At 48.6% G+C, this 26,600-nt stretch overlaps 1 protein-coding gene across 1 annotated transcript in view; it reads left to right on the top strand.

The window, feature by feature from the left end:
• Nucleotides 1-317: 317 nt before the first annotated feature.
• The window catches only part of LOC135826251 (uncharacterized), a 45,070-nt gene continuing 18,787 nt past the window's right edge, over nucleotides 318-26,600 (top strand). Inside the window, exons 1-10 of the mRNA XM_065338880.1 lie at nucleotides 318-1,079; nucleotides 2,922-3,080; nucleotides 4,237-4,389; nucleotides 4,794-4,925; nucleotides 5,437-5,592; nucleotides 6,370-6,588; nucleotides 19,338-21,874; nucleotides 23,901-23,990; nucleotides 24,748-25,025; nucleotides 25,781-26,163. Of these exons, the coding sequence (XP_065194952.1) occupies nucleotides 803-1,079; nucleotides 2,922-3,080; nucleotides 4,237-4,389; nucleotides 4,794-4,925; nucleotides 5,437-5,592; nucleotides 6,370-6,588; nucleotides 19,338-21,874; nucleotides 23,901-23,990; nucleotides 24,748-25,025; nucleotides 25,781-26,163 (4,384 nt within the window). The 5' untranslated portion in view covers nucleotides 318-802. The remainder of the gene's footprint in view (nucleotides 1,080-2,921; nucleotides 3,081-4,236; nucleotides 4,390-4,793; nucleotides 4,926-5,436; nucleotides 5,593-6,369; nucleotides 6,589-19,337; nucleotides 21,875-23,900; nucleotides 23,991-24,747; nucleotides 25,026-25,780; nucleotides 26,164-26,600) is intronic.

Genomic DNA, 26,600 nt, shown 5'->3' on the forward strand with positions numbered 1-26,600 from the left:
TTCCTACGAGACCTGCCTGTCGACATCAGGGTCAAGTGGCAAGTCATTTAGCCGTTACGCACGACAATCTCAGGAACACCAGTCATGTCCTCCTCCAACGAACCAGCTATGTTACTTCAGAACTCACAAAGACACAAACAGAATGAAATAAAACAATTAATTATTTAAATGCTTCATGGACGGAGTGACTTTGCGTTTTTTGCTTCGTGTTTCTTTGTGTTTCTCTTGAAAATCTAGCAAAATTGAGTCATTCGCATGAAAATGTCTGGTTACGTCAGCGAAACCCACTGATTTTCCCCCATTTTCAAGCGCTGAACGGCGCAAATACTGTGAAATCACGGCAACGAAAATTATTTTTAAAATAGTGTTCGACGCGTGCGCGTCGACGAGCGAACAAACCTCCTTGCACCGGCATTGGTGCACAGCTTCGGGACGGCCAAGTAGTTCTCAAATCGTCCTCTACGCTCTAGAGACCCTTACCTACCTCTGTGCGAAGTTTCAAGTCCTCCCTCTGAAGTGGCATACCCCGAAAATAAAAAGCATCCTACAGATTTCGGATCCCCGACTAGAACTTAGAGTTAGAAGCTGATTTCAGCAATGAAAATGTAGCTGCCGTTCTTGGAGGTCAAAGGTGTGCCGTTGGCGGATCTGCGGAGTTCCCGGCGGCGTCTCTCCTGAAGGCGCAGAAACTATTGCGTGATGCAGTCAAGGACAAGGATAGTGGTGTGCAGATCAGCGGAGGTTTAGGAATAAATAGTGAAATAGGCGGACTCATTAATTTGTCTAACTTACTCTGCTGACGATGGATGAAGTAGGATTGAAAAAGACAGTAGTAACGAACACGATGGCGTTTAGCGGTGCAGGCAGCGGCAAAGCTACGATTGCCGGTACTATTATGGTGGAATACCGGAGGGTTAAAGATTTGATGCGGAAGGCCGACAATCGTGGTATTGTCCTTGCGTCGCCACTGTTTGCTGAGCGGCAATACCTGGACTTGCTGCGTGGTCATGCACAGGAACAGAACGGCACCTTCTGCAAAGGTCTCTTTGAGCTACTGGCAAGCCTGGTCACTGAGGATGGTGAGTGTATGGACGAGGACAAGACCAGAAGAGTATAATTATGCACATCCTCTTCTTCTATTTTGGTGTCTCCCATGTACCAAATGTTGCCTTGTTACGGGAGGCCGTAGGGAGGTGTGCGAAGAAACCTTTCCAGAAGTTAGTTCCTAGGTTTGAACCCAATATGTAGAGGGAGAGGGATAAAGAGAGAGAGAGAGAGAGAGAGAGAGAGAGAGAGAGAGAGAGAGAGAGAGAGAGAGAGAGAGAGAGAGAGAGAGAGAGAGAGAGAGAGAGAGAGAGAGAGAGAGAGAGAGAGAGAGAGAGAGAGAGAGAGAGAGAGAGAGAGAGAGAGAGAGAGGATCAGCCAGAGATTGAGTTGGAGTGAATGAAGGAAGGCCTGAATCTGTCATAGGTAGCTCTACTTATCGGCGAACCAGCCTGTAGCATGCACATTTCGATTTGTTAAACAATAACACTAATACGGATCGAGAACCAGAAGGGTGTGTCCAGAACCACCTTTCCTCTTCCATGGAACCTCGCCACGCCATGATCAGGCGTCCAATGCCGCAGCTCCAAACTGTGGGGCAGGGTAGATAAGGTAGACGAAATCGTGTGCATGTATGCGTGTGGGAATGTGCATGTGCGTGCGCACGAGTGTGTGTGTGTGTGCGTGTGTGTGTGTGTGTGTGTGTGTGTGTGTGTGTGCGTATGTGTGTGTGTGTGGGGGGGGGGGAGTGGGGGAGTGTGTGTTCCTGCACGTGCATGCTTGCAGGCACGTACGTGTGAACATGTGTGCACTGGAGCACACGTGCATGTGCTTCAGTACTGGTATACGTTCAGGCCCTTCGCACCGACGTTGGAGGTGGGGCGGCCATGGAAAGGGGGGGGGGGGGGGGGGGGTGCGGGGGTCCTCGCCGGGAAAAAAACTTCAAAAATTGAAGCCAATTTCAAGCATTTCCGGGCATTTGGTGCCATTTCAGTGTACGGTAACTACAATGAAAGTCTTTTTGATTCTGCAACAAACCAAGAAAACGCTACGATCGGGGACAAACATTACCCTCCCCCGGGAAAAAATTCACAAAAATTGAAGCCAATTGCAAGCATTTCCAGGCATTTGGTGCCATTATCAGTGTTAGCAATGCAAGACTTTTTTCTGCAACAAACCACGATCGGGGGGCCGGGGACAAAGATTTGTCACGTTTGCGCTAAGCTGCGATCATCGCGCTTTGTTGTAAAATGCTCAAAAAAAAAAAAAAAAAAAAAAAAAAAACGGCCGAAAAGGTGGGGCAGCCTCAGCTGCCCCGGCTGTGACGGCCTTGACGTATGAACCTGTGAACAGAGATTGAGTGTTACGCTCTCTCGCCTTGACTTGGTTCGGCACTTATTTTCTGGCTAGTGTTGAAGGCGAATGTGTTTGTCATGAGTAGAGCACTCTGACCTTGACACTTTCACCTGATTAAAACATACGAAAGGGGAGATGGGGAGACGGAGACAAAGACGAACGAAACGACTACATTATGGAAGAGAGAGAGAGATTGAGTGAGGGCGGCAAGATAAAGGGCCTGGGTAGCTATGGCAGATATGGCCGCGCAAGTAGCTACCCAGGCCAAGGGAACAAAAGGTGACAAAAGGAGACAAAGGGTGAGTACGAGGGTGCATGCAGGCCAGCTTGGAAAAGGTTGTAGAACGTACGGGAGGAGGTACCTAACAGTACACTTGAGTTCATTGCCATAGGATCGGCCGCTCACTCGAGCTACGTTAATGACACCTAGTGAGGCCGAACTTGGTAGTTTTCCGGAGATTGGGTATGAACCTTTGTGTATATTTTGTGTGTTGTATGCCTTGTTAATATGTGTATACAAGAATCAGCTACGTTTCAATTTCGCCTGACGCAAGAGGATATCTCGGAAGCTGTGAAGGTGCTCACTATGTACAAAACTGAACTGTCGGTGGTGGATTCCGTTTGTAACTTCTTGGACATCGCATTGAATCGGCCATCACCCAGGGATGATGGCGAGCAGGGTATGTGCGTGTGTGTGGTCATGTGTGTATGTGTGTGTTCGTGTGCATGTGTGTGTGTGTGCTTTGCGATTTCTCTCTCTTCTCTTCTCTCTTCTTGTCGTTGTCTCCCGCTTCTGGGAGCGGCGTGGCCCGATAGGGTAGCTGTACATAGTAGTAGTAGTAGTAGTAGTAGTAGTAGTAGTAGTAGTAGTAGTAGTGTGTGTGTATGTGTGTGCATGTGTGTGTGTGCGCGTGTGCGTGTGTGTGGGTGCGTGTGTTCGTGTGTGGGTGTGTTTGTGTGTACGTGCTTGAGAGAGTGAATTAATGTGTCTGTACGCAAGATTATAAGCTCCTTATGTACTTGGAAGGACTTGATAAAGCCTCTCTTTCTCATCACGTAAGGTATTTGCAGGTTCGCCCGGTTTCTCTGCAAATTGTTATAGTCATTGTGAAACTGGAAGGCCTAACACGAGGCCAAGATAACCCCAAACCTGCAATTTTCACCCTGAGCACCCTTTTCACATGCTCTGCACCATTTAGATAAAAGTTTGTGATTGTGGAGCATGTTCCTAGTATAGTTAAAGAATGTTCCGAGTACTCCAGTTTCAGAAATTGTCGGTGCTGAATATGTTCAGTATGAGGGGAAAAGGTCAGGTTTGGTAAACAGAAGTTTTCGGTACAGAGTGGCAGTTCCCTGTTGGATTGTGTGTGTTAGTGTTTGTTCGGTGTATTGAAATTTTAGGTATGAAACAGATGCACCGAAAGTACCGAAAATACAAGTAAACCGAAAATTTGTGAAATTACAGTACTTTTTTTCATTTTTAGCATCATCCGTTAGCGTCAGGCTACACTCCCACTCGGCACTGTCTTTGCTGCGCGCCATACTACTGGCCCGCGTCTTCTGGGCGCTGTACTGCAACCCCGGCAGTTCATGAAAATACACACATGTTCTATTCCATGAACATGTTTTCCCTGGAGATCGTTTTCCACCACAGTACCCGTTCTTCAAAGACAGGGGTGGGGAAGAGGCACAGCTATAATGATAAAAATTGTGCGAGTGTGATAGAACAAAATGATCGCGTGTGTGAATTATTGTATCGTTGATAATTTGTCCAATCAAAATATTTACTCTGTGCTTTGCACGTTTTGTATCTTGTCTGCCAATCTTTCTCCCCAGTTCCCATCGTGGAGCTATGTCCGGGAAGGGAGTGTATCGAGATATGCAGGAGCTTTGTAAACATGATGGAGCACGTCGACAGGACCAAGCTGAAGAACAACGCCATCAAACGTTTCACAACGCTCATCCTGCACATGCGCGGCATCATCCAAGGTAGGATCCCGAATGGCTTCGTGCCGTTACGGAGGGCAGGCTTGCTTGCATTTTGCCAGGGTGCCAATTGTTCAAACTCTACTTGACCATAGAGGGCTCTTGTTAGCAAAATATTAATGGCTGTATCCTCCCGGTGCTGTCTAGTTTGCTCGCAGGGTTTTGACTTGATACAACTCTTCCTGCCGAAGTAATCAACACGAATGCTCTCCAATCGCCCTCCCCCGACCCCACCCCAATCCACCCCAATCCACTTCATTTTACAGAGTGCTGTGATGATGTACGGTTAGTCTAGAGACTGTTAAGAGTATAATTTCAGATGTTCTGTTATGATGAGTGGCTACAGTGGAGTGTTCGCGTCTTGACAAGCGTGTCCGTGTTCTGTTGTCTTGTTGTCATCTGCGTAGAAACCGGAGCAATGCAAGCAATCACCGAGTTGAACATTGACGTGTCGCTGTCCAAAGTCCTGTGTTACTTGGAGCCCTCCCGGAATCTTGTCGAAGTCTGCGCCAAGCTGCTCAAGTTTTTCGTCACAGATGGTGAGGCATGATGCATGAACTGTGTCAGTCATTGGCCATCTCTTCATGCGTAGTCTACCTATTCTATCAGCAAAGCGTTGTCAAAATATTTATTGTATCATAGCGGTTTTCATTCAAGCTTGCAGAGAATTATGTGTTCAGACACCTCTGCGGCCCAAACAAGTTTTGGCTCCCTGTTGTGACCATGTTTGCAAGGTATTGCAATACCTCATTTCCGGCACGTAATTGTAAGATTACTCGTTGCTTGGCAACCACAGCCCTGTTATCTTGAAAAAGCCTGTTTTCTTTTATGGTTTTTCCTCACAATCAGTATTTGAAAGGCGCATTTCGAAAATTGTGCAGTAAACCAGTTGAATTACAACCTCACATATCACAACAGCTCGCGAAGAACGACACAGTCTTTATCATACTTTCAAACTGCACACTTTCAACCTTGCGAACAACGCCGAAGAAACACCAAGCATACGAATACATGAAAGTGTATTATTTTCCTTTACGTTGTGTGTTTTAGATACCTTGAGGCATGCGCGTCGCCAGGGAGTGTCAGCCGCAGTTGTGCATGAACGAGCAGACGCCGCCCTTGCCACCTGTGTTGAGGGTGAGGACGAACAGTGGGCGGACAATCCTCAAATGAGAACAGCAGTGCGGGAGCTGCTATCTGCATATGGTACGTAGAGCATGCTTTAGCTGTCTGTTTGTTTAGCTATACTCTATTTCACCACAGGCACAGGCAATATCTGCCTTCTCACTGGGCGTATAGCCACAGTGCTCGCCAAATGATGGGCAGTGATCTCTGCAGTTTACTGGATAGCCGCCAATTCTGAAGAGAAGAAAATATTGTGTAGCCTGCGATGGCAGTGCGAGTATGTCATCTTTTTTTAGTAGGATACTCAACAAATACGAATGCAGCGATGGGACAGAAACTTCAACAAGGATAAGAAAACTGTGAACGCAGTCGTTGGCGGACACAGAGCAGCACGAACAGTCCCGGTCAATGAAATCCAGTCGTATCACTCAATTTTGCGCCTTGCACCATTTTGCAGCCTAGTGTTTGCAGATCCAGGACTGTGCAACACCCGGTGGGTACTTGAGTGACGCGACTGGATTTCATTGAGCACTGCACTGTACTTACAGTCTACAGAGTTCTGGTGTTGTTATTTTCTCTTCTGCTGATGACGGTCAAATGGAGACTCAGCAGTGTGGAATTGCATGCAAGTACTGGATAAAAATGTTGAACAGTCTCTGCTGGGATGACGACTACACCATAGCTCAGTACTTAGAGCATCGCTTGCCTCAAGCTAAGGTCCTTGGTTCGAGTCCTGGTGGTGACAGTCAATTTGTTCTTCAGACATTTCCCTTTTGCAACTGTCCCTCAAACCTGTGAATATAGCCAGGCTGGTGATGTTTATGCTCTGCTATTCTTCACTCTTGTTCTGCTATACAGGTTACATCCCTGCCTCCTCTCTAGTTACTCCTGCGGCAGCTGATTCCGCCGACGTGACTCTCACAGCTCCCACTTCTGCTGCTACTGCTGCTGCTGCTGCTGCCACCTCGACTTCTGCAACTGCTGCCCCTGCTGCGGTGTCTCCCGCAGCTGCACCTGCTGCCATAGCAACGTCGTCGCCCGACTTGTCGGCTGGCACACGATCTACATCTTCTGGAGGTGAGTGACTGTTGTTGTCGTGCAATGGCGTTATACACATATTGTAGATGTACTCTGCGTGTGTGTGTGTGTGTGTGTGTGTGTGCATGTGCGTCACAGGGCGGTTGGATGTGGTACAACGGGGGGTCGGGGGGGGGGGGGGGGTCCTGCGGAGAAAAAATTCGAATTTTTCGGCCAACAGGGCACGTTTTAGCACTCTACAGCCGCAAAGGAGGGTTCCCCTAGCACTTATTAGACAACCCCCACTCCAGCTCAAAAACACGCTTCTCATGGATTTTTTGGTATTTTCTGTACATCATAGGTGGCCAAGGCAAAAAAGGAAGCCATTGCCCTCGAAAAAATCGCAAAATCTAAAGTACACTGTACAGTTCTAGCGCCAGCCGCTGTGCAAAAACGTAAGTCATGTCCTGCGAAAGTGCGCCACGCCGCATGCAATAGTCTATGTACATGATGTACACGGCCGGCCCGCAGACAGTCGCGAAGTACTAGTAATAATGTTAGTTCTTTTTAGAGAGAGAAGAAGGTCCATTTTTTGTTCGGTGGGATTGAAAGATCTGCCAGTGGACGGGGGAGCTACAACACTGGAAGCAGAAGAAAGGGCTTGCGGAATCTTCCCTGTCTTCGTGGCAACAGGACTTTAGTTTGCGAGAGACTTTCTTCCTGTCGTCGCGGACGCAATTCTTGTTGCTGCTACCAGAAAATTCGGAGAACGAAACGATCATAAGTCGTTTGGTGAAGCGGGTCGTGTCGGTGAACAGCTGCAGAATGTTCTGCCGCCGTGGAACAGCATTCCAAACACTTCCCTATTCCGTTGACAAGCGCGGCGTTCGCGGGTGTACATGTAATGCATTTTCGCATCAGCTTGCAGTAGATCGTCAGGAGCCAGAGATACTAGATAGGTGTCGTTGTGGACAGAATAGAATTATGTTGTAGCTGACAAGTGACAACTGACATGCTTGTAGTGTCTCTTGACCATGCTGATCGCCATTGTAACATGGTAGATCTTGGAAAATTTTAGTTCTGGACCCAGTGATCGCAGCCAGCACTGTTTCCGTCAAGTTTGCAGTGAATGTATCCGTGAGGAATCCATCATCTGGGTGTCTCTACCCATGGCTCCAACCGCCTATCGCAATGGATAGCTGCCTGGAGTCTTGGGGTGCTAGCTGCTAGGCATCAAGTTTGAATCAAATAATTGTATGCTCCTTGCAATGAAAGTTGTGATGTTTTGTACAAGTTCGAAGATCCTTGAATTTTTTTATTGCTTTTAAGGATGAATTGGTTGGACCATCCTGGACGAAAAGTAGTACTCAAACTTCTTTTCCGCCAAAAAGTTACGAGGCATGACCAGTGATGCACACCAATAGTCGAATAGTAATAACGTTCGTTCGAAGAGCTGTACAATCATGTTCTATGTGTGACATGCATGCTAGTTTTGTTCGAGTACATGTGGACCCTGCGCTAGCGGCAGTAGAGCTAGGGTCGCTGCTACAGATTACAGTACAGCGGTTACCGTACGTGTACTTGACGAATCCGGCCTGTGTGAGCGCGCGCCAAACAGTTAGTAGTAGTAGCAATAGAGTGCCGGCACTGTAGTACAGTTGCGAAGGGCACGTGTAATTGTACGAGTACAGTGCCCACACTATGCTTCACTTCGTGTACAACTTTCCGTACAAAGGCTTAATTCGTTCATCGCAGCACGCTCACTGCGTTCTTGCATCGTAGAATGTGCAACAGTCACTGCAATTGAGCAACAAACGACACCATCAACATATTGTCGCTTGCCGCTGCTGCTGCCCAGTTTGACTTACGCGCCGTTTGTAGTTTGCACCTTCACAAGAAATACTTATGTTCTTCTTCGTAGTTTGTAGCAGTTCCCGGTTAGTTTCGAATCGTATCAGTCCGCTTTGCTTAGTTTCAAGTCAGTAGAAATTCGTGATGTCGGATCGTAAAGCTAGCTCCGTGTGGGAGAGTTTTGAGAGACTTGAGACTTCTGTTTCCGATGCAAGTCCATAAAATAATTCATCCTGCGCATGGAACGCTAGGATGTAGTCTTCTTCCGCTCCGAAGTACATTAGGTCTTCCTTCGATACATCGTTGACGATCCGTTTTAGGAGACTCAGTGCAACATGGAATCCAAACTCAAACGAATAACCTTACATGTACTTGCAACAAAGAGTTGCATCCAGACCAGTTCAGTCTACCGAGGGGAACAAGAACAGCAACTCGCGTCGCACTCCACTTCGTATTTTGTTGTCGCGGAATTCAAATCGCGATTTTCTCGACTTTTTCCACAAACGCTGTGGTCATGTCTTAGCACGCGCTGGCTCAAATAAACAAGAAAGTAAAGTGTGCTGAAATGGGCTCGTCTGTAAGGGTAGAAGGTAAAATAGTGATTTTTGGGTGAACAGGGCACATTTTAGTGCTCTTTTATTGCTTGTTTTTTGGATGAATTGGGCGCAGCATCCGGGGCGAAAAGTGGTACAAGCGTGGTGGTGCTGATGGTACCGTGTGTGACGCCCCTGGACTCTATAAAGCCCAGTGCCTCAACTGCAGCAACACCATAACAGGTGTCTCCTGTCTGCCAATATTCCGGTGATGGAGTGGTTATTCTGCGGGAAGCAATGACTTTCAGACACACCCGTGACCGTAAACTTGCGAGTCAAGCGGGCTTTCTCATAATACGAGTGCATGTAGTGAAGATGCACTCTCACTTGTTTTGCATTCCTGTTGCCTGTACTGTATGATTTCTTGCTAGCAAAACAAAAGAAACAACAAACTGTAAATGTCACCTGCAGTTACACAACATTTTTTGATGTGTGCTGTGCTTATCGTTGTGCCCAGGAGATACTGCTGTTCTGCCAAGTATCAGTGAACTCGAAGCAGCAGAGCAGGAGGCAGCCAGGTTGGGCGGTACGACCGTCATCCATTTCCTGCACGCGGCAATACTTGGTGCGGCGCGCGTTGGAAAGACCAGCTTGCTGAAGGCGTTGCTTGAGAAGATGCACGATGAGAATGAACTCAGCACGCCCGGCATGCGCACGTCCTACGCAATTACAAGCATCTCTGATGACTGTCGATTCATCGAATGCCCAGACATGCCAGATGCTCTGAGTCGACTCTACGTCCTCACCATGATGTGCAAACCATCCACTTCGAATCATCCCCAAGACAAAGAGACAACACAAGATGACAGAGAGAGAGCCCCAGCAGGAGAGGATCCTGTGGCTGGGACCCATGCAGGACCTATGGAGGACAGCAGTAGCAGCAGCAGCGACGGGCCAGCAATGCGCGAGGAAATCCACAAGACCATCGCAGGATTTCTCAACGCAGACCGGGTAAAGTACATCTCTGACCGGGCCAACACGCCCGACTATACCGTCATCACATTCCGCGACCTTGGAGGGCAGCAAGTCTACCAATCCGTGCAGCCCCTCTTCATGGCCAAAAACACAACCTTTATTGCCACATACAACTCTTCTCTGGACCTTCTAGAGACCCTTCCCAAGCTCGATAAATTTCAGTTCAGCCAGGAAGAATGTATCGAGCGGGCCACTCTACCGGCCAATGCGACTCGCCTAGACCAGCTGCTAAGCTGGCTCGACATGCTGCTGCTGAATGCGAAAGCTGACAGCAGCACAGACCAGAGTGCTGCAGATGATGTGTTTGTAGTGGGGTGTCAGAGTGACATGTGGAAGAAAACCGATTTGCCTGATCCTTGTAAACTACTTCGAAAGAATATCGAAGGTTCGCCGTATGAGAACCTTGTCTGGAACGAAACATCGTACTTCAAAATCGACAGCACCAGATCCACTGGAAGTGCAGCACAAGCAGATGAGCTGCAGCGATTGAGAGAGGCCATCATCGACCGCTGCCGGAAGAGCCAACGTAACATCCCTGTTCCATGGCTCCGATTCTGCATAACCATACACACGCTCAAGCAGGAGGTCACGTGGCCTTGGATTCCCTTCAAGGAGGCAAAGTTCATAGCGAAGCAAGTCAAGGCTGTTCCACATGACTGCAGTGACCGGCAAATACAGCTGCTGCTGAAGTACTGCCACGAAGCAGGCCACCTGGCGTACTTCCCAACTTTCAAGCTGAAAGACACGGTCATCCTGGAGCCCCAGTTCATCCTGGACTGTGTCAATGCCTTTGTCTACATGAAGCTTGACCGAGACATCACAGTGCACGAAGCGCGGCGCTATCATTCTGGGTTCATGACAGAGTCCCTGGCACGCAAAGCTCTCAACAAGATGTTCGAGGGTCAGTCTTACTGCGACCATGCTAAGGCGTGGCAAGCAGTCAGAGCAAGCAGTGATGGGTTCAAGCTCATTTTTGAAATCCTAGAATGGCTCTCAGTCCTGGTAATTGTGCAGGATGAGAGGTCTGCTGAGCACGAGTTTATTGTACCTGCAATCGTCCAGGACATGGGCACGGACGAACAGCCGCCTTGTTCCTGTGCCTACGTGTCCTTTAAGCACACACACCACGATGAGTTGATGCACTTTCCCGTGTTCCTGTACTGGCAATGCGTGGTGGAGGTGCTGCTGAAGTCACACAAGCGCTCGGCTGCCACGCTGTCACGGTGCAGCGTTCGCCTTCGCTGGAAAAGCGATTGGCCGTGGCTGCACCTGCACTATACACGCTACGGCTTACAAGTGTACGTCGAGTGCAAGGGCCGACACGGCGGCAGCGGAAAGTCTACGCTGGATGAAGTCCGGGCAATCGTGCTCACAGTGCTACGGAAGTGGGGCCTGCAGGTCGAAGTGATCAGCACATTGCCATGCCCCTGCGGAGAAACATCGGGCGAGGAGTGTTTACGGCATGGCTTATCTACGTGCTGCGCACCGAGCTGTGCGCACGCCTTGGACGCTTCCACTCTAGTGGCTGAAGGCTACCCACTGTGTACACGTTCAAAGCCGGATATACAGATGATCCGTGAGCAGGCCATGTTCTGGCTGGGCCTTGACCAGGTGAGAGACTTGACCTGATTGAATTCCCTCAGCTTAGAAAAAGACGTTACGTTAGTAGCGCCTGCCGCTAGCTTTAGATCATATCTTTTTGGTGGGGGGGGGGGGGGGGCACGAACCATGAGACAAGTTCCACCAGGCCTTGTTGTAATTCTTTGTTATCTCTGTTTAGGAGGAGAGTTCTTCACACACAAAGTTGCACCCCATGTCTCTATTTTCTTAAAACTTGCCACGTATTCCCGTCATGTGGATGAGGAGATAACCATTTTGAGCCTACTCTGACTTCGGCGATTATGGCTTGTGCGTGTGCGTGTTTGCATGCATGTGTGCTTTTGCTCGTGTGTATTTACATGTATTTGTGTGTGTGTGTGTGTGTGTATGTGTGTGTGTGTGTGTGTGTGTGTGTGTGTGTGTGTGTGTGTGTGTGTGTGTGTGTGTGTGTGTGTGTGTGTGTGTGTGTGCATGCGGGTGTGCGCGTGCGGATGTGTGCATGCGGGTGTGTGCATGTGGGTGGGCGTGTGCGTGTGTGTGTGTGTGTGTGTGTGTGTGTACGGGTGTGTGCATGTGTGTGCGGGTGTGTGTGTGTGTGTGCGTGAGTGCGGGTGTGTGCGTGTGGGTGTGTGCATGTGCATGTGCTTGCGTGTACTTGGTCTCTTGCAATACCTGCAGGATGCATGTGGAAAGCTGTTTGACCCGAGATCGACCTCTCTTGCACAATTCAAACAGATCTGCTACTTCCAAATGATGTTTTGCATGATGTCTGCATTCGTGTGAATCTTTAGTCGCAAGGAAACCGGTACGCTGTTCTATTTTTGTTTTGAGGTAGCTATTCCCGTTCGGATATTGAACACTGCATGAGCACAGGACCATATCTGCTGTGGATAGAATGTAAAATTTGAGCCTCTTCTCACCGCAAGCTGGTGTTTGATCCCACCCAACACTGCAGTTCTGACTCTGTTTTGGGCCCTGGACAACTGACATTACATTGTCATAGAATTGCTATGGGGTCGCTGTCATATTTTGTCGCCCTGAAGCGAACATCGTCCATGGCAGAAGGGGAGGAGGGTGGGAGGTCGAAAATCGTAAATTGCTCAACAATGCACTACGTGTACATGCACTTGATTTGTGGTGTCCAGCATTGCAAACTGTGTCCATTTTGGAGGAGTGAGGGGTCCCTCCGAGTACGAAATGAACAATGTTCGTTTCAGTGGCGACAATAAACTTCTGCAACAAACCGTGTGTGCGTGCCCACCTGTGTGTGTACATGTATACATTGCATCTGCATGTGTGTGTGTGTGTGTGTGTGTGTGTGTGTGTGTGTGTGTGTGTGTGTGTGTGTGTGTGTGTGTGTGTGTGCGTGTGTGTGGGTGCGTGTGCGTGCGCGCGTGTGCGTGCGCGCGTGCGTGTGCATGTCTCTCGGTCACTCCAATGGCACGCCGTCTGTTTCCTTGCAGCAGAAGCCTGTGCCAGTGTGGACAGTAGAAGCGGTGGTCACGGTGCTCCAGGAAGCGGTCATCACAGCGCTGGTGAAAGCGGTGTTCACGACGCTGAATTCATGTCGCTTGGTGCCATTGGGTTAGTGAAGGCTTTCCTCGCAGGTTTATAAAGAGGTCAGATACGTTGCCTTGGAGCTGACCAATCAGCCGCTTTTATTAACGAAGTGTTCAGGGTAATGAAAACATTGACAAAACTCTGCCTGCACATTTAGTGAGGGGGTCTTTTTGATCATAAAATGCTGCATTGCATTTCAAGGCTCTACTGTCCACCAAGGTGGGATTCTACTGTCCACGGGGGGGGGGGGGGGGGGGGAGGCAGGTACTCTACTGTCCACGGGGGGGGGGGGGGGGGGGGGGCAGGCACTCGACTGTCCACGGGGGGGGGGGGGGGGGCAGGCACTCTATAGTGTCCACTGGAGGGAGAGGCTCTACTACTGTCCACTGAGGGAGGCTCTTCTGTTACGGCCCTACCTAGAACGTGGACCTGTTTCTAGTTTTTGTTTCGTTCTGTTTTGTGCTGTGTTGTTATCGGTACCACTCTGCACTGCAGTGAAAAGACATTCGATCAGATTGCCGACCGGCATGCGTTTGTGAGCTCGATTGAACCGTTCATCGGTGGAGAGGAGAAAGGCGACGAGAGAGGTTGGTTGCTTTTGGACACCGTGATTCATGTGTATTTCAATGATGCCGGTTGGTGAATATATTTTCCCCAGCAAGGACACGGCAGAGTTTTAGCCGTGTGTATGTAGCGAATTATGAGTAAACGTAGTTTGAAGTAGTTCTGGAGTCAACCTTATTCTCTGGGAGTGTAGGAGCCGTTTGATTGCGGGCGAATTTCGGAGAAAATGAGCGTGAGGCTGGTGGCATAATTTTCCTTTGTATTTGAACATTCTCGGTGACGTCCGAATATACTAATTGTGTGGTTCAACCCGCGAAAATATCTTCAGAGCTAGTGAGTGCCCCTGAGCTGGTTGAATTGTTTTGCAATACCCTCTTGTCACTGTATGCACGTGTATGTGTAGACTTTGATGAGGAGGTGATGTCCTTGTACATTGTTTTTTAACCAGTGTTCCTATTGAAGTCATGTTCCCTAAGAGTGGTACCGACTCCTGAGTACTTTTTTTGTTTTTATTGCCACGGCTTGCCTTGGCAACCCATCAAGTGCAGCATCAGCTGCAATGGGCATACGTAACCAAGTCCACTCCACTGCTTGATGCAGGTTGTTGTCAACTTGTTGTGTGAACTGGTGTTTATCTCTGCCGATCATGACTGGGGAACGGCTAAGCACACCTGCGCAATCTTTTAATAATGTTTACGTTAAATGAAGCTGTAAGGAAGTTGGTTGCTCTCACACTGCAACTCGCGCTATTCCGGTCGACCTGACTTTACCCTTGACTGACTCACCACTGACTATTTCAGTGTGGGAGCAACTAACTTTCTTATACGATTATCGCCGAGGTCGCTACCACTCTTTCGTGTTAAATGAAGCTGGTTGTTCTTGAATGCACTACATGCATCCACGCAATCCACACCGGTCCAAATGAACACTAGGAAATTTTAGAACCAAACTTTTTCGTTCCCTTCTCTTCATGGACTCTTACAGGGATTAAAGCAAAAATAACTATCTTCCTCTCCCCAAGCACCAGCAGCAGCAGTAGCACCTTCACCAGTATCAGCACAAGCAGTGGCAACTTCAGCTGCAGCGGCATCACCAGTAGCACCTTCAGCATCATCACCAGTAGGACCTTCACACACTGAGCAGCAGTAGCACTAGCAGTGGCAATTTCAGCTGCAGCAGTATCAACAGTAGCAGCTGAAACAGCAGCACCAGGATCCCCTACAGTGGAAATAGCAGTAAACACAATAGGGTTCTTCACATTCAACACCCAACAGGGGCTACGGGATTCTACGAGATTCTACGGAATTCCGTTCATCTGTACACCATGCATTATGCTTACTGTAAAAGCCATAATTATATAATAACGAAGTGCTAACTCTAACGAGTTAACGAGGGGAAATCTGTCGTTAAAATAGAAATCGTTACACAGAAATCGATACATATACTGTCCTATTGAGCGTTGAGAATGAGTGAGAATCGTTACCTTTGGTACACGTAAACTAGTCGATTTTGGGAAATCGTTATATATGCGCCTCGTTAGAATAATGGCTTTTAAGAGTATACAGTATGTGTATGTGTATGCTGACAAGTCCACAAAGGATTGCGTCACCCAGTGGGCATACGGCCAATGCTGAGCCAGTCCATGAGCGGGCGTTGGTGGTGGACGACTGTGTGTCCGACCAGACAAGGCGTCTGCTGGAACATGGACCTAGCTTTGTCCCGTCGACGGGGAGGCTCACCAAGCAAGAACGAACAGATGTTGAGACATCGGTAGAGAGGATGGCGTTCACCCTCCGGTGGCAACAGCCCCAGCCTCAGGGTGTGGACCTCAAAGAGGAAGACCCACCGCCAGAGATCAGACAGGACAAGAAATTGTGGAAGCTGATGAAGCGTGGCTTTAAGCAGCCCCCCACAGATGGACGACAAAGACGAAAGGAATATGGCCAACTTCCGCGACGAGGTGTTACGGGCATATGACAGACACACACCCTCTAATCCCAATCTGACGCTGGAGGAGCGGGTGGAGCTGAAGCGACTTCGCACAGACCAAGAAACCATCATCAAACCATCGGATAAAAGTAAAAAAACTCGTTGCTATGAGACAGGAGCTGTATTTGCAGAAAGCAGAAGACATATTATCGAACATGATCATGTATGAGAAAGTAGATTTGACCATAGAGTCCTACGAGACCAAGACACGAGAAGTAATACTGTCAGAGTGCAAGAACATGGATTCAAAACTCCTGAAGTCAATCCTACCAAGCAGTACGAAGTTCCCCGAGTGGTACGGTCTTCCAAAGGACCATAAGCAGAACTTACCATTGCGACCCGTGGTAGCAGCGTGCGACAGCCCAACGACTGGAGTATCTATTGTATTGGAGCACATCCTACAGCAGCTCATTCAATTTGTCCTGGCCCACCTGGCTAACACGACGGAAGCAATACCCCACATCTGTGACGCATGTCCGGGATTGAACGCCCCCGATGGCACCATTGTTATGTCCATAGATGTAGTCGGGTTATATCCGAGCATACCTATTCGGGAGGGCGATCAGGCAGTGGTGGATATGCTGCAGCAGTATTCCCAGCGAACCGACATGTTTGGGCTGAGTGTGAGCGGGGTACGGAATCTGCTGCTGTTTGTTCTCAGCCACAACTATTTCAGATTCGGCCATCAGATCTATCACCAAGTGGACGGGGTTGCAATGGGTAGCAGTCTTGCACCCCCATTTGCGATTCTATTCATGCATACGGTTGAGGCCAGGCTTCGCAGGATTCTCCGTTAGTACCGCTCCTCTACAAACGCTACATCGACGATATCCTGCTGCTATGGACCCATGGCAGAGAGAGCTTGATGCGGTTTGTGCAGCATTTCAACTCTGCACACCCAAGTACCAACTTCACATATGAGCTCAGCGAGGTGAGTGGCTCCATAAATTATATGGATATCACAATTATGATCCAGGAAGGCAAGCTGGCATACAAGCTGTACCAGAAGGCATGTGCTAGCGGTCTACTCATTGATTATACTTCAGCAGTTCCCCACCATATCAAATTGGCAGTTGCTTCGTCACAATTCCTAAGAGCTCAGAGGCTCTCATAGAATACCAGAATGCGTGCAGAAAGTGAAGCGAGGGTTCATGAACAATTAAGATTGAACAATTACCCAGAGAGAATCATTGAAGAGGCACGCACTGCCTCCATAAGGCCAAAGCGCCGTCGCCGTGCCAACCCATGCTGCGCATTTCTAAAGCTTCCATATAAGTCGGATAAAGTACTTCAAGCAGTGAATAAAGGAATCAGAAAGTATAAAATTCCGATTAGAGTCGTATATGAGCACACTGGTAACCTGAGGCGCACATTGTGTCGCTCCGCCCTCGTTCCTCCTCTATGTGTCAAGGCTGCAAATCCGCTACAACCGAAAGAAGAGAGGTCGCCCAAAGGGGCCGTGTATCTCGTGTATATCCGGGGGACAGGATGTATGTATGCAGAAGAATGTTGTATATCAGCGGAAGTGGAAAGAATGTCCGGAACAATATGTTGGTGAGACTGGCCGCTTTCTGGAAACTCGCCTGGAAGAACATAATGGTGAGGCAAGACGACAGGAACTCGACAAGCCATGAGGCCAACATTTTCGTACCACTCACCCTGGATGCAAGCTCAACTATGGGCAAAGTGCATTCTCTGCAGTTGAAGTAATAGGAAGAGAGCCTGATCGAGCTTGTCGCAAACTGCGCGAGGCGATTGAGATTCATGATGCTAAGCCCCATGTGAACATAAGCACCGGATGGGATTTGTTGTGAATTTTCTTAGCTTCCCCTGCTGCTACTTCAATATCACTGAATATAATATGAGGCGGGTCACTCAAATCCATTCTGTTCTTGATGCCTCGTCGCGTCCCTGGTGGTAACAGTTTGGCATGGAAGTTTAACCTCATAGTGGATTGGCGCATGGGCCTCCGTGCTCCCCTCCTTTAATGTGCTAGAATTAACACCATAATTATTTGGCATGTACCCTCACTTCGTAGAGCACAACGGCGCGCTCTTCTTCTCCGTGATGTGCACAGTTGCACCTTCTCTCCCCCCTCTGTATAGAGGTGACATAACTCGCATCATTATTTTATTTTTTTGGCGCTACACTCTGCGTAACGCCATTCACAGAGCACAATGCGCGCTACCTTCTGCTGCTTCTCCTCCGTGATGTGCTAGTTGCGCCTTTTCTCTCTCTCTCTGCCCCCCCCCCCACCCCTTCTGCATACTAGGTGACATAATTCGCATCTTTTTTGGCGCTACACTCTGCGTATATACTGCTCTTGTGTGGCTTCCACGGTATTCATTGTTATTACCTGACCATGGCCAAGTGCCGAAACGTTGTAGAAATAACGGAACTGGTTCGGATGTGATGTGCAGCGCTATGGGAATTGGTGTGTCCACCCGAATTCTTTTCAAAAGATCCCTTGTCACTTATTGTATTTAGGGATAGTTCAGCGGCTTGACAGATGAACTGTTTTATTATTTCCTGGTGCTATTATTTGAATGACACAACTTTCAGGGCTACTTTTTTTAGTCTTCCTGAAAAACTGGTATTGTGAACTTGATTTCGCTTCATTCAAGGAGAAATAATTGACAAGAAGTCCCGAAAAACAAGAAATTACTTCAAGTAGGTCCGAAAGTCATCCCGTCACGGATCATGCCTTATGACTCGCTCCGTTCGCTGTTGAACATCGCAACGACTGCTGCATGTCGAGTTGTACGAATCGTACAAGATTTTACAGCTGAACCCAGCCGTCCCGACAGGCCGATACGTCCCGTACCGTCAGCGTTGCGTCGAATGTGAACTAGGCTTTAGAGCATTTCTCATGACAAGCAAGGTCCTGGGTTCGAGTACTGGTGGGTTTGGCATTCTTTTCTCTTTCCAGGCAGTTCATTTCCCTGAAAGATCCTTTGAATTTGAAGTTCTCCCAATCCGTTCAAAATCGATCACTTTCTTTCACCTCTCGTAGTACGTTCCAGAAACTGACCGTGGTTGGAATTTGGTCCCCTGAGGGAAAAAGACCAAGTGCCATCAGTATGTGTGGCACGTGTTGTGAGCTGCCTTTGCAGTGAAAAACGTGCCTTCCAGGTTCGACCTGGTTCCATAGCTCAGATGGTGTGAGCATCGCTCATAACAAGCAAGGTCCCGGGTTCGAGTCCTGGTGGGGTTAGCATTTTTTTTCTCTTTTCAGACAGTTCACTTCCCTGACTGAACTTTCGAACAATTTATTGTTTTTTTCTTTCCAGGGATGTTTAGGGTATTTCGCACACAATAAATAATGAGTTGATGGTATGTTTTGCCTGAAGCCCCTCCCCTTATGCGAGGCAAAAGCCTGTGGAGAATCCATAAAATTTAATACAATTACAGATGCCTAATGTCGAAGCACTCGTCACGGATTTTGGTCACACGCTTTGCTTACGTGTTTGTGTATATGCTTGTGTTCGTTCTTTCGTTCATGCATGTTTGTGTGTGTGTGTGTGTGTGTGTGTGTGTGTGTGTGTGCGTTTGTGTTTGTGTGTATGTGTATGTGTATGTGGCTGAGCATGCTTGTACGTGCCTGCACGCATATGTGTGTGTTCATGTGTGTGCGTATGTGTACTTGTTGTTGTTGTTGTTGTTGTTGATCACTTGCAGCAAAACGAGGTACGGGTCCGTCCGACGAGGCCATGCATGAAGCTACGAATAGCACACTGAGCAGCGGTTCGACCAGAGTACGCCGTATCCGCATCGGCCTCTGCGGTCAGTTTGGAACCGGCAAGACGAGCCTGGCGGATTCGCTCAAGAACAAGCAGTTCGTGGACAAGAAGCCAAGTACACCGTTGCTCGTTGTTGATCATGGCAATATGCTCCAGGACGGAGGAAACCTGACAGATTGGAAGTTCAATGCTGCACTCCTCTGCGCTCCGGACATCCTTGATCAGGCTGAAGATCTTGAGAAGAAATACCAACAAGAACAAGAACAGCAGCAACAGGAGCAAGAAGCTGCAAGACTGGCCGAGCCAGCGGCGAAAGTCCCAAAGCGAGCTAAGTCTACAGGACTCCAGCGTGAGGGAACAGCGACGAAAGAGGCAGCAGTAGAACATCCACGGCGCCAAAAGCAGCAACACCCCATCGTAGTGCCTGGACACCGAGAAAACGTGGAGGGGAGCTCTGCACCAAGACACAAGCAGTCACCGAAGGAAACATCAAAACTCACTGCAGATCCAGAAGCAGCACTCAGCTCTGTTGAATTGACACAGAGCCTGGTTGATGTCATCTTGGCGAACCAAGAGCTGATGCGAGAAATCCGCAAAGAAGAAGTGGTGGTGTCCATTTGGGATTGCGGCGGCCAATCAGTCTTCTCAAGCCTGCAGCATTTCCTAATGGGTGAAGATTACGTCATCTATATTCTCTGTTTCAACGCCTCAGAAAACCTGCAGCTCACCAAACAGCAGAACTACTGGAAGTGGTCAGGGAGTACACTGTCTGAAATGACTCTGGACGTACCGGAGGAGCTGAAGAACATCGACCACATTCGGCACTGGCTAACAGCCATCCACTTTGCCAGCAACCCAGGCAAGGCTGTGGGAAGCGAGGCGTTCGACTACCCGCCTGTGATATTGGTGGGGAACTTTGCCGACAAGCTGTCGACAGATAGGACACTTTCGGAGCACAAGATCGATATCCTCGAGAAGCTGCGAAACCTCTGTTGGCGGTCACCAACATTGAAGGGTGTGATCAAGACCGATGACATTGATCGCGCAGGGTTGTTCCTTGTGGACAACCACGAGTCCGGAGCTTCTCAAGAAGTTCTAGGTATCCGAGAGAAGCTGCAGGATGCTGTTTCATCAGTGCTGGCAGACAAGGAGATGCCGACGGAATGGGTTCGCTTTGAGATGATACTGGAGTATCTCAAGAAACAACCCGCCCACACTGGCTACACAACACGAGGATGGATGAAGACACTGTTGGAGAAGGCCTGCAAGATCCAGGATGACTCCGGCATGGACGGTGCTCTATCCGAGTTCGAGCGTCTTCTTCGGTTCTACAACGACCTTCGTGTGATTATCTATCGGCCGGCAAACATGAACTTGCCGCAGCCTGGTGACATCATCTTCCACAACACACAGTGGCTCATCAGGCAGATCAACGTCCTCGTCTTTGGCCACAAGTACCTGGATGAACCTGGCGGAGGTGACGGCAAGACGGAGAAGAAAGCAGGGAGAGCAGGGAGAGCAGAGACGGAGTGGCGCGACTATCTGTGGAAGGAGGGTATAGCACGCATGCCACTAATAGAGTGTGCCTGGGAGGAGGTGAAACGAGAAGTACGTGAAAAGATGCTTGACGTGATGGTCGACTGGGATTTCCTGTACAAATTCGGAGACGGCCAGCAAGCAAAGTATTTCATCCCGTCTGCTCTTCAACACCGACCGCCGAAGAAAATCGAGGAGGCCATGCGCAGCTTCCAGCCGGACAATGACCCAAACGACGTCTGCTTCTCCACGGCTGACACACCGTTACTGATCGTGGTTCAGCCACCAGGCAAGGCTGATGAAGACGTCAGAGGCTACAAGTATCCCGACGCGGACACACCGATGCCACACAGCTCCTACTTCAAGCTACTTGTAAGGCTCATGGGAAAGTGGGACATCACAAATACCGACCGGAGTCGCTGTGAGTTCACCTACAACACAGCCAGGTTTCGGCTGCCGAAGCAGCTCCGTGAGCAGCTCCGTGAGCAGTTCCCAGGCAAGGTGGAAATCTTCTTGGCTCACTACGACTCGTCAGGTGCCCTGTTGGTCAGCATCAACTTCCGGTACTCACCTAAAGGTGCTGCTGGCTCTTCTGATTGCTCGCCTGACTCTGTTGCCTGCGCCTCTGATTGGCTGCAGCCAATCTCATCTATATGCCAGCATGTCCGCAAGGGTATCATGGAGGAGTTGGGTAAGCTGGAGAACCCGAAAATGGACAAGCCAGTCATGTTCAGTTTACCACTACCGCCAGTGTGCGCATGCAAAGCACAGGAGTGGAAGGACTACAGCAGCGAAAGCCGGGACCTCGGATATGCACCGTGGCGCGTACGCTACAGTGAATCCGGTGCTCATCACGATCCGTACTGTGCCAAGTGTAATTCGGAGTACAGCATACCCAACAACTCAAACTGCTGGTTCAAAGCTAGTAGTAGCTTCCAGGTAAGAAATGAGACCAAAGTCTAAACATTCTAGTGACCATGGAGTTAATTCACTCACTCACATTGCCCTGATCAAAACCCAAAAACGAATCTGCTTCAAGTTGAATACAAATTGTCAAATGGTTTCGTGCATAAGCTCAAGCTTGAACTGAATTAACGAAATATGTTTAGTCTCGTAGGATCCAAGAAATCGCGCTGCAAATGTGCTTTTGGTTGGGAATTTTCTTAAAACAATTGTTGTCTTTATAAGGCAAAGTAATGGTGCAAAATGCGAGACTATGTCCAGAGCATTGCATATGTGCAATTTTATCAATTGTCGAAATGGCCACACATGCTCCTGTCGGAGCGCTAGAAACTCTGTCCAAAGTGAATTTTGACCATGGCCCATAAATCGTGATGAGGTCCTAATGTTTTTCTCAGCCTGCCATGGTTGTGGAATGCAAAATTCCATACTCCGTTTCCATGGTTACCATGTGCTATTGCCATGGTATGCCTTGTGTTGAGTTCGAAACAAGACGACTGACAACGGGAACAAGTTAGTGGGAACGACATTTATTATAGACGACGAGACAAGAGACCAAGACGAACGAAACGACTACATGGTGATTATTGACGAGTGAGAAAAGAGAGAGAGAGAGAGATCAAGTCTAAACGGCAAGATAAAGGGCCTGGGTAGCTATGGCAAATATGGGCGCGCAAGTAGCTACCCAGGCCAACGGAGCAAAAGGAGACAAAAGGTGCGTACGCAAGTGCATGCAGGCCAGCCAGAAAAGGTACGGGAGGAGGTACCTAACATACAACCCCTCCATGAAAAAAATCCTGCGTCCTCGCGGAGAGAAAAAAAAGAGAGTCAAAGATTTAAAAAAATGAACTGGAGGAGAAAACACACACACACACACACACACACACACACACACACACACACACATACTGCACGCGCGCATGGATCTCACGAAAGTGTGTACGAAAAATGCACTGGTACACATCATTCCTGTACTACTTATTGTGTGTAATAACTATTGGAGTTTGACGAGGAACGTGAATTACTAGTATTCTGCACGGCTAATACAGCCTAGTTACACTTTTGCTAAACATCCAAAAATTAGAGCGTGGCTCACCATGATCGGACCCCTAACTTGGTTATGTTTTACGAACACACGCGCGCGCACACACTACAAAAAAATTCACGAAAATAAATTTGACGAAGAAGCATACAAAAAAAAAGAAAGAGAGAAAGGTGGCTGACCTGCATGGCTTGAACGAGAATAGACGAGGTAAGGTTGGCGTAGGAGAGACGAGGTTGATAGAGACGAGACGAGGTTGGCGTAGGAGAGACGAGACTGACATGGACGAGACGAGGTTGACATAGACGAGACGAATGGTGGTTGAGGACGGCTGGGCATGGGATGATCTCAGGGTCGTGGGTCGATCAATAATCGGGCGCCAATGTTGAGTTCGAAACAAGACGACTGACAACGGGAACAAGTTAGTGGGAACGACATTTATTATAGACGACGAGACAAGAGACCAAGACGAACGAAACGACTACATGGTGATTATTGACGAGTGAGAAAAGAGAGAGAGAGAGATCAAGTCTAAACGGCAAGATAAAGGGCCTGGGTAGCTATGGCAAATATGGGCGCGCAAGTAGCTACCCAGGCCAACGGAGCAAAAGGAGACAAAAGGTGCGTACGCAAGTGCATGCAGGCCAGCCAGAAAAGGTACGGGAGGAGGTACCTAACACTTGTATAATCACGTCCAAAATTTGTGGACTCCTTCACTTCATTAGCCCCTTAGCAACAGTTTAGGGTCAATGTTTTTAAGCCAATGTTAGAACAGAGGCTGTGCAGCATGTCTGTGTATGATGGTCCCATCGGTAGGAAAGAGGTCTATGCAAGCTATCATTAGGGACTCTATCTTTGAATTGCATCTTTACTTATGCCTTTTCCTTGAGAGTATTTATGGTGTGTGTTTGGATGTGTATGGTATACGCATGTGAATGGGAATTGGTACCTGTACACGTGCAGCTCGAAGGACAGCAGAATGCTGTAGCGAGGAAGCAAGTGGCACTCTGGAAGAAGAAAGCGGAGATTGCCAATGATCAGTCACTTCCTACGGTTAGTCACGTCTGTAGAAAAGTGTAGAAAAGTATTCCAATTTAAAAAACCTTCCAAGGACGACGAGAACGTAGAGCATTTTTTGGCCCGGACACGTGCGTGCCGGTGTGTTTTAACGTGTGTGCTAGCCTTGGGCCTTGAACCTCGGGCGCCCATCCGTGATCAGGATGATAGGGGTGTTGAGCAGAGCAGAAGCAGGAGTGCTCTCACGCACATACTCACGCAGGCACGTGCATGTTTGTACGTGTGTACATGTTCTTGTACTTGTACAATGGAAATAAGATTAATAAAAAGATAAGTTGCATGGTCATTCTAAATAATCATGCATCTACACATCATCAAGCAGCAATCTGTGTTGGTTGTACGAACTTTTTCCTGTGACAATCTTCAGTTTGAATACATCACTGAGTGGTGATCTAGGAATGCTGCGTCCTCCGGCGAATATCCGGGTTATATATTCAATGACCGCCATCCATTGGGTGCGTTGCTAGTCGTCACCTCAAGTTGACTACCTGGAATTCTGTGTTTGATTCTGTGCCGAGAAGACGGCAGGTCTGTTGTGTTTATTGCTTCCCATCAACCTGTTTGAATTTTTTAGATTGTTCATTTTAAAATTAGGTTGCTTCACGAAAGCCTGCGAAGAATTGTGTTCCACTCATTGTGTATGAACTTAGAAGTCGCGACTTCGGCGGCGGTCATCTTCATTGTGTATGTTTAAAATTCTTCTGTTCATCCATTTTCTTGTGTTATTTTTCAGGAGGTGAAGAAGTTCCTTGCTGACCGTGCGGACAAGTGTTTGTGTATGCTGGCTGGAAGCAGAGATACACTTGCCGTGGCACCATCGTCGTTCGGCACTATCGAGCCGGCTGTGGGTCTGGCGGAGATATGGATGCTGTGCTGCCAGTATGTCGGTGCTGGGCATTCGGATGTGATCCTGCGTGCTGCTCGCATGTGCGACACTCTGCAGAGCGAAGATCAGCTTGTTCGTGTTCTAAGTCACTTCTGTGAGGAGAAACAGTGTGGCACTTCTGAGCGGTGAGTAAAAATATAAATAATGCTACCACACTCACACCTTTGTTATCCGGACCTCGAAGTTATGGACGCCTTGTTCTATTCCAGTACCGGGCAAGTTCCAGTTGAAATCCTACTCTTTTGCCAATTTCTGCAACACTGTGTCACCTTTGGCATGCATGTGTTTGTGTGTGTGTGTGTGTGTGTGTGTGTGTGTGTGTGTGTGTGTGTGCGTGTGTGTGTGTGTGCGTGTGTGTATGTATGTTTGTGTGTGTGTGTGTGCGTGTGTGCGTGTGTGCGTGTGTGTGTTTGTGTGTGTGTGTTTGTGTGTCCCATATGGTGCTGTGGTATGTGCAGCGATTTCTAATCGATAGGTTGCGGGTTCGATTCCCGATGATTATGGCCACGCACGTCTTTCTTCTCTTTCTCAAACTCTTTCTGACTTTTCTTTTATTTTCCTGGGTGGTTACCAACAGCCAGTGCATGCCGGAGTATGTGGTGTGATGTGTGTGCGGGAAAGAAAAGGAAGAAAGACCAAAAAGTAGGGATTCACTGGCCAGAAAAGCCACTTCATAGCTGTGTGGTGTATACCAGGCTGAATAGGGGTGTTCAATTCTTCAGCCTTGCAAGCTGTTGAATAGTGCCATCCCAGCACAAGGTGCTATGGCTTCTGCTGCAGCATCACTATCATCGCTTCCGGTGATGGGCACAAAATGGTCATGGTCAAGGGTGTGTTTGTTGGTTTATGCGTACATGTATTTTTGTATGTGCACTTGCAGGACATTGAAGGTTTCCATCATGTCACCTCTTGTGGCAAGGAAAAGATGCCAGCGGTACCCGCGTCCATTGTGGTGCTTCTTGCTGCTCAAACACTGCTTCATCATCAAGGAGAAGGGCATAGATGTTAGCAATCAAATCGGTGATTTGCCAGCTATCGACTCGAGCGACTGGAGCTGGATTGCTCCTGTGGTTTCTCCTCCTGCCAGCGTCCAGGCCACACTGCCCGCTCCTGCCAGCGTCCAGGCCACACTGCCTGCTCCTGCCAGCGTCCAGACCACACTGCCTGCTCCTGCCAGCGTCCAGGTCACACTGCCTGCTCCTGCCAGAGTCCCGGCCTTGCTACCTGCTGCATCAGGCATGGGTATGCCACCAGCTAGCAGGGGTATGTGATCTATTGCCGGCAGTTTGACCGCGATCTCGTCTGTCTCTGTCTGTTGACAGATGCAGTACTTGGTCCGCGTCAGCGATATTGTCGCTTATCTTTCAGCTTTGTTTATATGTCGCCAAAGCTCACTTGGCAGCCCATTTCATCCCAATTTTGGTTAGTAAGTTAGTTTACTAGTACCTGAAAGGTCTAGCTACAGTTCGAGTGGATTTCGAGAGCGATGGGTGGGTGATTCTGATTGATATAGCGCCGCATCAAAATAAATTATCGTGTTACGCTGTGCAGGCAAGAGCAGCGCAAGCCACAAGAAAGGAATCGGCTACTCGGAATCAGCTCCATTTTGCTGAACGGCCGAGATTGCTCACCTCAGTGATCGCTCGTCAAGCTGAGATCGCAGCTCCCTTATCTCCAGTTAAATGCTCGGAGTATCCAGC

Source organism: Sycon ciliatum, chromosome 10, assembly GCF_964019385.1.
Source record: "Sycon ciliatum chromosome 10, ocSycCili1.1, whole genome shotgun sequence".
In the NCBI taxonomy this organism is placed as follows: domain Eukaryota; kingdom Metazoa; phylum Porifera; class Calcarea; order Leucosolenida; family Sycettidae; genus Sycon; species Sycon ciliatum.